This window comes from Lepidothrix coronata, unplaced genomic scaffold (assembly GCF_001604755.1).
Source record: "Lepidothrix coronata isolate B3197 unplaced genomic scaffold, Lepidothrix_coronata-1.0 Scaffold281, whole genome shotgun sequence".
NCBI lineage: Eukaryota > Metazoa > Chordata > Aves > Passeriformes > Pipridae > Lepidothrix > Lepidothrix coronata.
This window is the reverse complement of record NW_016690461.1, coordinates 70,509-80,040: the sequence shown is the minus strand read 5'-3', so window position 1 is coordinate 80,040 and position 9,532 is coordinate 70,509. Positions and strand designations below refer to the sequence as shown.

Genomic DNA, 9,532 nt, shown 5'->3' with positions numbered 1-9,532 from the left:
GGTCCGGGAGCGGGTGGTCTCGGTCAGTCCAAGGGGGTCCCGAGGAGGTCTCGAGCCGGTCTTGGCGTTCCCGGCGTGGCCTGGGGGACGGAGGGTCCCGGTGGGTCCTGGGTGAGGGGGAGTCCCGGGGGACAGGGGCGGCTCCGAAGGGTCCCGGGAGACGGGGGCTCCCGGGGGAGGGGGGCACAGATAGGGGGTCCCGGCAGGGGCACGCAGGGATCGCTGTCGGGTGCTCCCTTGGGGGTGTCCCCCTGGGGGTGTCCCCCTGGGGTGAGGGGTGTTTAGGGGCACCCACTCCCGGGATCCGTGCGGGTGCAATGGGGAGACAGGCTAGGGGGACCTTGGGAGGAGCCTGGGGGGCTGCACAGGGGGTGCAGGGGGCCCTCGGAGTGGGGTCGGGGTGGGGCGTGTGCCCCCCGCCCCAAATGGGGAACCCACCGTGGCTCAACCCTTGCCCGGAGCAGAAGGACCCCCGGGATCACCTGGGGCCGAGCCGGAGCTGAGGGACCCCCAGGACCCCCGTGCTGCAGGTACGTGGGGTGGGGGTGTGCCAGGTCGGGGCACGTGGGCACCGGTTCCACATCCTCCGGTTGTGCAATGGCCGGGGGGTCCTCGGGGCCCCCCCTGACCCCCCCTCGCCCCCCAGCATGGCGCAGTGGCAGGAGGTGCAGGGCTTGGCCAACACGTACCTGGAGCAGGTGCACCAGCTCTACGCGGGCTCGGAGCTGCCCATGGCCGTGCGCCAGTGCTTGGCCGCCTGGATCGAGGACCAGAACTGGTAACGGGGGGCCGGGGCTGGGGGGGCTGCACCGGGGGGGGGGCACGGGCCATGCCAGCGCTGAGCCCGCCGTGCCACAGGCGCCAGGCGGCCGAGCCGCTCTCCTCCCACGCCCGGATGCTCTTCCACTCCTTGCTGGTGCTCCTAACGGAGCAGCTGGGCAGCCTGGGCACGAGCCACGAGGATTTCATGCTGAAGCACAACCTGCGCAAGGCCCACCGGGACCTCCAGGTGGGCATCAGGGCCAGGGTGGGGGGCTGAGGGAGAGGGGCCGAAGGGGGCCTCTGTGCCCTGCTGACCCCCCCCTGCCCCTCCACAGGCCGAGTTCGAGGAGAATCCGGAGAAATTCGCCAACCTGGTGGCCAACCTGCTGCAGGAGGAGCAGCGGATCTTGCGCCTGGGGCAGGCGGGGGGGCAGGTAGGGCAGGGGTGTCCCCCCCTCGCCCCGTGGGGTCCTGGGGCCGCTGCCTCACACCCCGTGTCTCCGCAGGGGGGGTCGTCCCCGGCGCCCACCGCGCCTCCAGAGCAGGGCCGGGAGCAGCAGATCCAGCGGCGCTTGGCCGAGTTCCACACGGCCCTGCAGGTAATGGACCCCCCCGGGCCCCCAGGCCCCCGGGGGCTGCCCGAGCCCCCCTGAACCCCCTCTGCCCGCAGGAGGCCGAACGCGCCTTCCGACACCTGGAGGACCTGCAGGACGCCTTTGACTTCTGCTTCAAGGTGCACTACCAGCCAGGTGAGCCCCATCCCAGGGGGAGAGGGGGGATGGCGCTGCCCTGCGCCCCCCCGAGCCCCCCCGAGCCCTCCACCCGCCCGCAGGTCAGGACAGGAGCGGGGACCCCCAGTACGCCCGGCAGCTCCAAGCCCTCCAGGCCAAGCTGCAGAACCTGGACCAGCAGCGGCGGGTGAGGGGGGGCTGGACTGGGTCTGGGGGGGCTGTGGCCGCTCCCCACCCCCTGCTCAGACCCACATCTGTCCCCAGGAGGTGCTGGCTCAGATGCAGCAGCTTTTGGGGCGCAGCGAGACCCTGCGGGAGCTGCTGCAGCAGGAGTTGGGGGACTGGCAGGAGCGGCAGCAGCGCTCGTGCCTGGGAGCCCCCGTGGACACCAACCTGCGCCCACTGGAGACCTGGTAGGGCCGGGGTGAGAGGGGGGCACGGGGGGTCACAACCGGCCCCTGCTGAGCCCTGGGGCACCCGCAGGTTCACGGGGCTGGGCCAGGGGCTGTTCCAGCTGCGGCAGCTGCTCCGGGCGCTGAGCGACCTGCGGCAGAAGGTGACCTACGAGAGGGACCCGCTGGCAGCAGAGACCCCCCTCCTGGAGCAGCGGCTGCAGGAGCAGCTCACGCACCTGCTGAAGAGGTAGGAAAGGGGATGTAAATGGCTGGAGCTGCGTCAGGGTTAGATATTGGGGAAAGGTTGTTCCCCCAGCAGGTGGTCGGGCACTGAACGGGCTCCCCAGGGCAGTGGTCACGGCACCAAGGCTGCCAGAGCTTGGGGAGTGTTTGGACAACCTCTCAGTGCATGGTGGGATTTTGGGGATGTCCTGTGCGGGGCCAGGAGCTGGACTTTGAGCCTTGTGGGCCCTTACCAACTCAGGGTATTCTACGGTTCTGAGAGGTGGGGGCAGCACGGGTGGGGCCAGGACGGTACCGGGGCAGCCCTGACCCCCCTCTCTGCCCCAGTGCCTTCGTGGTGGAGCAGCAGCCCAGCACCCCCAACCCCTTGAAGCGCCCGCTCGTGCTCCGGACCGGCACCAAGTTCTCGGCCCGCGCCCGCCTGCTCGTGCGGCTGCACGACCGCAACCACCGCATGGAGGCCGCGATCCACATCGACAGGTCGGGGCCCCCCCGAGCCCCTGCCCGCCCCCGGGGGTCCCGCTCCCCCGCTGACACCCCGCTCTCTCTTGCAGGGACCCCCCCAAGGTCAAAGGGTGAGAGCCGGGCGAGCGCTGGAGGTGGCGGACAGGGCTGTGCCCCCCCTGCCCGGGGGTCCGGGACCCCCCACCCGCCGCCTCTTCTCCGCCCCGCAGGTTTCGCAAGTTCAACATCCTGACGTCGAGCAGCAAAACGCTCCTGGCCGGGGACAGTCCCCAGGAGGGGCTGGTCTGCGACTTCCAGTACCTCGTAGGGGCCCCCCCCCAGACCCCCAGGACCCCCGGGGCGGAGAGCGGGGCGAGGACCCCCCCCCAGCCCCGGCCCCCACCCCGGGCTGACTCTGTCCTGCCCCACAGACGCTGAAGGAGCAGAAGGACAGCAGGTCTGGCAAGGGCAGCAAAGGCGCCAGCGAGGTGGGTGCGGGGCTGGGGGCTGTGGGGACGCAGGGGGGGCCGGGGCCACGTGGTGACCACAGTGCCACCTCCTTACAGAGTCCCCTGGTCGTGACAGAGGAGCTGCACCTCATCACCTTCACGCTGGCCTACGCCTACTGCGGGCTGGAGCTGGAGCTGAAGGTGAGGACTGGGGGGCTCGGTGGGCCTAGGGGGGCTGGGGGGGGGTTGGGGAGGCTGGAGGGCTTGGAGGATGTTGGAGGGCTTGAGGGATGCTGGGGGGACTGGGGGTTGCCAGCCTGACCCCCACACCCCCGCAGACCTCCACGCTGCCCTTCGTCATCATCTCCAACAACAACCAGTTCTCCAGCGCCTGGGCCTCCATCCTCTGGTTCAACATGCTCAGCTCTGACCCCAAGGCGAGCAGGACCCCCAGCCCTGCACTGCCCCCCAGTGCTCCCACCCCTGCCGTCTCCTGCCCCGTGCCCCCCTGTCCTGGTCCTTGTCCTGTCCCCCTCCCCGCTCCTCACTAATCTCCATCCTGTGCAGGTTCCTGGTCCCTGTTCCTGCTGTTGATTGCCCCGTGCCCTCTCCCTGGTCCCTGTTCCACCCCCATCCCCTGATCCCTGTCCTGTACCTGTCCCTTGGTCCCTGTCCCAACTCCTGGACACCATCCCTTGCCCCAGTGCACATCCCCATCCCCTGCCACACATCCACATCCCCCGGTCCCTCTCCCATCCCTGTTCCTGCCCCGTGTCCCTGTCCCAGCTCACCCCCTGTCCCGCAGGACCAGCACATTTTCTCGGAGCCGCCCCTGGCACCGTGGCACCGTCTGGCCGAGGTGCTGAGCTGGCAGTTTGAGAGCGTGGCAGAGAGGGGGCTGAGCCGGGACCACCTCCTCATGCTGGCCGAGAAGCTCCTTGGTAAGGCTGGGAGCCAGCCCCGATCCCCGGGGGGGACACGGCGGGGACGGGGCTGTGCCGTCCCCCTGCTCACCCTGCTCTCGCCTCCAAGGCTCGAAGGCGTCACGAGAGAGCACCGTGGCCTGGCCCAAGTTCTCCAAGGTGAGCAGAGCCTGTCACCCCTGTCGGCATCCCCCCATGACCCTGCCCTCTCATCCCCCCCATCCTCCCGTGGCCCTGTCCCCCCCAGCCCTTCTCACCCACCCTCTCCCTCAGGACGGCGCCGGCTTCTCCTTCTGGGCTTGGCTGGACGGGATCCTGGGGCTGCTCCAGGAGCACCTCAAGCAGCTTTGGAAGGACGGGTAGGAGCAGGGCTGGGGGCTGGGGGGGCCCGGGGGCTGCAGGGGCTGACAGTGCCTCCCCCAGACTCATCCTGGGCTTCGTGAGCCGGAAACAAGAGAGGAAACTGCTGAAGTCGAAGAGAACGGGGACGTTCCTGATCCGGTTCAGCGAGAGCGTCTTGGGGGGGGTCACCTGCACCTGGGTGGAGCATCCTGAGAGTGGTGAGTGCACCCCCAGAGCCCCGGGGTCCAGCCCCTCAGCCCGCCCTGGGCACTGACCCCTGGGGGGCCCTGCAGGATCCCCCACTTTCCATTCGGTGGATCCGTACACGGCGGTCGAACTGGCGTCCCTGGCACTGCCCGACATCATCCATGATTACCACATCATGATGGAGGAGAACGTTCCCGAGAACCCCCTCCAGTTCCTGTACCCAGACACCCCCCGAGACAAGGCCTTCGGGCCCTACTACAGCCAGCGGCAGGAGGGTACGGCGCGGCCTGGCACGGCCTGGCACGGCCTGGCACGGCCTGGCACGGCACAGAGCAGGGGGAGCACCCGCCACCCCCTCTGATCCTCCTCTCTTCCCCCAGGGAACCTGACAGAGCCAGAGAAATACCTGAGACGGCGCCTCATCCGTGTGTCCTCCAGGTGAGGCAGCGGAGGCCTCAGTCCCCCTTCCCCGTCCCCCATCTCCCCATGGTCCTGGACTTGGTGACTTGGACCCCACAGGAAAGGGGGTGCCCTGACCCTGATCCTGACCCTGATCCTGACCCTGAACCCCTGTCTCTCCCTCCAGGCAGGCAAATAAGTCGTGGCAGACGGAAGAGGAGCTGGTGGTTGCCACTGAAAACCTGGAGACGCTGCAGCTGCAGCCCGGAGGACAGAGCACACAGTGGGATGGTGGCCTGGCACTGCCACAGTCCCAGAGCCCAGGGACACCACAGGCCAAGCCAGAGAACCTGGGGACACCTCAGGGAGTGGCTGTGAGCCCAGGGACACTGCAGGTGGTGGCCACGAGCCCGGGGATGCTGCAGCCCGGGGCCTTGGGGACACTGCACTCGGGGTCCCAGTGCCTGGAGCCACCACAGCCACCGCAGGTGGGATCAGAGGTCTCAGAGGTGGTGGTGCAGGTGGTCCCCAACATCCAGGACACAGTGCAAGTGGCACTAAGGGCTGTGGGGACTATACAGGTACTGCCTGGGGGGGTGGGGATGCTGCAGGTGGGACCAGGGGACTTGGGGACACTGCAGGTGCTGCCAGGGGACCAGGGGACGGTGGCTGTGGACACGGGGATGCTGCAACAAGTGGGAGCTGTGGACACGGGGATGCTGCAACAAGTGGGAGCTGGGAACACAGAGATGCTGCAACAAGTGGGAGCTGTGGACACGGGGATGCTGCAACAAGTGGGAGCTGTGGACACGGGGATGCTGCAACAAGTGGGAGCTGTGGACACGGGGATGCTGCAGCAAGTGGGAGCTGTGGACACAGGGATGGTGCAACAAGTGGGAGCTGGGAACACGGAGATGCTGCAGCCCAGACCGGGGGCTGTGGAGCCACTGCAGGTCACTGAGGGCCAGGGGCTGCTGCCCAGGAGCCAGGACATCCAGGAGCTGCTGCAGTCGCTGGAGCCAGGCTCAGGGACGCTGGAGACGCTGGAGGTGGCAGAGCTGATGCCAAACATGCTGGAAAGCTTGGACGGGAGGCCCCAGCTGGACCCTGGGCTGGCAGGTGAGTGCTGGGGTGAGGGATGCACCTGGGGATCCCAGGGGTGTCTGGAGTTCCCTGGGATTCTCAGGGATGCACCTGGGGATCCCAGGGATGCACCTGGGGATCCCGGGGGTTCTGAGGGCTGTACCTGGGGGTCCCAGAGGTGTCCCCTCAGCACTGACCCGTCCCCCCTCCCCTCCCAGGTGCCGCCGTCCTCCTGGGCCACCGTGACCCGTTCCTGCCACAGCCCGAGGACTTGGCTCTGCCCACTGTCAACTCCCTCTTCGCCTCCACCGACTTCCCCCCGCTCCACATCGATGCCAGTGACTTCCAGTGACTCCCCCCGGCCCCTCCCCTGTAAATAAACCCCTTCCCACCCCCCCGCCCGTGCCGCCCATTGCGCCGCACTCGGGAGCCGCTTGTCTCCTCCAGAGCTTTATTAGAAACTCATAAATACCCGAGATAAATAGGGAACGCGGCACATAAATAACCCCTCGAGAGGGAGGGAATAAATAGGGGGGTGGGGAGCCCTGGGGCTCAGCGGGCGCCGGCGCTGTGGGTGAAGACGCGGCTCATGACGGCGGCGAAGGAGCGGAGCCGGTTCAGGGCCAGGTGCCGGAGCAGCCCGTGAGACCAGTTGTTGCTGGGGTCCATGGGGTGCCGGGGGGGGTGGCCGTGCTCCTGCTGCTGCGGGGACAGAGGTGTCAGGGGGTCCAGGGCCACAGCTGATGGCTCCTGTGTCCCCGACGGGCTCCCTCGGGGCTCCCACCTTCCCCCTCACCTGGACAAGGCCCAGCAGCTGGTCCATCGTGGTCTCCAGCTGGGGCTGGGGCTGCTCCCTGAAGATGTCGGAGCCCAGCAGGTCCCGGTAGTGCTGGAGTGCCTGGAGGATCCGGTGCAGGCAGCGCTGCGGGGGCCAGGGGGGTGAGATGGGGGTCTGGGACCCTCCCGCACCCCTGGGCACTCTTGGGAAGCCCAGGTGCATCCCTCAGTATCCCTGGGATTCTCAAACATCCCTGGGACCTCCAGGTGCATCTCTCAGCATCCCTGGCACCCCCGGACATCCTCAGGACCCTTAGACACATCCCTCAGCATGCCTGAGATCCCCAAACATCCATGGGAGCCCTAGGCAGCTTCAGAATCCCTGAGACTCCCAGGCATATCCCTCAGCTTCCCTGGGACCCCTAGTCACCCCTGGGACCCCAAGGTGCATCCCTGAGAGCCCCAGAGCCCTCCCTGGGCCCCCCAGCCCCCCTCAGCGTCCCTGCAGCCCCCCAGCCCCGCAGCCCCCCCGTACCGTGTTGTTGGTGTCCAGTGTGGGGGGGTCACAGGCGTCGCTGCAGAGGATCCGGGGGGGCCAGTTCTGGGGGTCCTCCTCGCTCAGCTGCATCTCCTCCTGGAGCAGGGGGTCAGTGGGTTCTCCACGTCCCCCGGGCCCCCCCGACCCCCCGCACCCTCGGGCCCCCCCTCCCACCTGGATGCTCCGCACTTCCCGGTGCCCACCGTCCCCCGTAACCCCCCGGTCCCCGTGGCCGAGCCCCTCGCGCTCACCAGCACCGGGTGCGGTTCTTTGACGGTCGCCAGCAGCCGCGACAGGTCCCGGGAGAGGATCTTACAGGCGGCCCAGTCGGTGCCGGGGGCCGGGGCCGGGGTCGGGGCCGGAGCCGCGGGCGGCGGCAGCAGCAGCGGGAGGCAGAGACAGAGGCAGAGGCGGCGGAGCGAAGCCATTCCCGGTCGTTCCCGGTCGATGCCGCCACCGGCGCTGCCACCGGGTACTTATGGGGCGGCGGCAGGTGGGGAATCCCCGGGGCAGGTGGCTCCCGCCCCCCGTTACTGCGAAATCGCCTCCCTCGAAAGCAGAACCGATACCGGGCCGGGGTCCCCTGGCCGCGCCCGGCCCCGCTCCCCACCGGGACAGGACGGGATGGGACGGGACGGGCAGGAAAACCCGGGGCAGTTCCTGGCGGCTCCGCGCCCAGCGGGATGGGAGGGACCTGCACCGGCACCGGGACCTCCCCTGGGTGCACCTGGGCTGCCCCCGACGAGCGCACCGGGGAGCCCGCGGCGGTGTCACCTCGGTGGATCCCCCGTTGTGTCCCCCCGTGTCCCCTCCGGTGTTCCTCGTGTGTCCCCGCTGTTTCCTCGGTGTCCCTCCCGGTGTCCCCCGTGTCCCCCGGCCTCCCCGGGACATCAGCCCGCAGCTCCCCGCGGCCTCGGGGGTCCCAGCGGGGCTCGCCCCGCCCTCGCGCCCCCGGGGTCCCGCAGCCCCGGTCCCCTCCGGGCCGGGCCGGGACGTGCTGCCCGCAGCGCCGCAATCCCGGCGGCCCCGACGGGGCGGCTCCGGCGCTTCCCGCTCCCGCCCGGCGGGGCTGCCCCCGGCCTTCCCCGGGCACGGACACCGGCGGCGGGGCTGCCGTGGGTCTGGGAGGGGAGACACGGGGGACGCCGGCGCCGGTGGGGCTCAGCACCGCGGTGCGCTGTCCCGGGGACTCCCTGGGACCCTGCGGGACTCCGTGGGACACCAGTGGACGCTGTGGGATGGCAAGAGACTGCGCGGCAGTCTATGGGGCGTTTAGGGACGCTTTGGGATCCTGTGAGGTGGGACCCCTGGGATATTGTAGAACTCCGTGGGACACTGTGGGACTCCGTGGAACAGTGGGACGCGGTGGGACGCTGGGGACAGCGTGGGACACTCTGGGGATTTTAGGGACACTTTTGGGATCCCGTGGGGTGCTGGGGGGCAGAGTGGGACCCCATGGGATACTGTGGGATGCCACGGGCTGCTCTGTGACACCAGTGGACACGGTAGGGTGCCAGGGGCTTGCGAGGGACACTGTGGAGTACTTGGGGACACTTTGGAATCCCGCGGGGTGCCAGGGCACGCGGTGGGACCCCGTGGGGCACTATGGGGCACCGTGGGATGTCCGGGGAGTCAGAGAACAAGGTGGGACCCCGTGGGGTACAGTGGGGTGTCCGGGGACGCTGCGTAACATCCGTGGGAGCCCACGGCCCGCCGCAGGTGCCGCACCGACCGGCAGCGCCCGGGGGTCCGCGAAGCATCCGGGAGCTGGGGGGTCCCCCCGGGGCTCCCCCGCCCCGCCCCGGCCGCGTCCAGCCTTTCTGACCCCTCCGCCGCCCCGTCCCGCCGCGCCGCTTAGTCCCGCCCTGCCCTGGCGCTGATTGGCCCGTTTACGGGGCCCCGCGCTGCCATTGGCCGGCTGGCGGGCGGGGGGCGCGGTTGCCGTAGCGACGCGGGAGCGGCCCCGGCCCGGCCCGGCCCCGGCGGGACGAGCCCGGTATCGCGGCCCCGGCCCCGGCGGCGGCTCGGTAACAGCGGGCGCGGGGGGGGAGGAGGGTGGCGGCCGCCCCGAGCTCGGAGAGAGCGGCCGCTAGGGCCGGGTCCGGTGGGGCCGGGACCCCAGTGCCCCGCCCAGGGCTGCTGCCGCCGATACCGCCGGCGCGCTCGGTGTCGGCTCGCGGAGATAAGGGCGGAGGGTGCGGAGCTTAGCCCGGAGTCGCCGGGGGTGGGGCGGGGCGGG

General features: G+C 70.0%; 2 protein-coding genes across 2 annotated transcripts; one reads left to right on the top strand and one right to left on the bottom strand.

Moving 5' to 3' along the window:
* Positions 1 to 380: 380 nt before the first annotated feature.
* Positions 381 to 6,421, top strand: STAT2 (signal transducer and activator of transcription 2). Its single transcript, XM_017836701.1, has 23 exons — positions 381 to 530; positions 647 to 778; positions 859 to 1,009; positions 1,098 to 1,196; positions 1,269 to 1,361; positions 1,433 to 1,511; positions 1,595 to 1,680; positions 1,758 to 1,906; positions 1,977 to 2,135; positions 2,459 to 2,611; positions 2,686 to 2,706; positions 2,806 to 2,899; positions 3,007 to 3,063; positions 3,142 to 3,225; positions 3,363 to 3,461; positions 3,830 to 3,965; positions 4,057 to 4,106; positions 4,221 to 4,306; positions 4,371 to 4,507; positions 4,583 to 4,771; positions 4,877 to 4,934; positions 5,083 to 6,014; positions 6,197 to 6,421. The coding sequence occupies exons 2-23, from the start codon at positions 648 to 650 to the stop codon at positions 6,328 to 6,330; spliced, it is 3,177 nt and encodes a 1,058-aa protein (XP_017692190.1). The 5' UTR covers positions 381 to 530; position 647; the 3' UTR covers positions 6,331 to 6,421.
* A 109-nt stretch (positions 6,422 to 6,530) lies between these two features.
* IL23A (interleukin 23 subunit alpha) lies at positions 6,531 to 7,721 on the bottom strand. Its single transcript, XM_017836598.1, has 4 exons — positions 7,545 to 7,721; positions 7,291 to 7,389; positions 6,775 to 6,900; positions 6,531 to 6,680 (listed from the first exon to the last, which is right to left on the bottom strand). Exons 1-4 carry the CDS (start codon positions 7,719 to 7,721, stop codon positions 6,531 to 6,533), a joined length of 552 nt encoding a protein of 183 aa, XP_017692087.1.
* Positions 7,722 to 9,532: the final 1,811 nt, after the last annotated feature.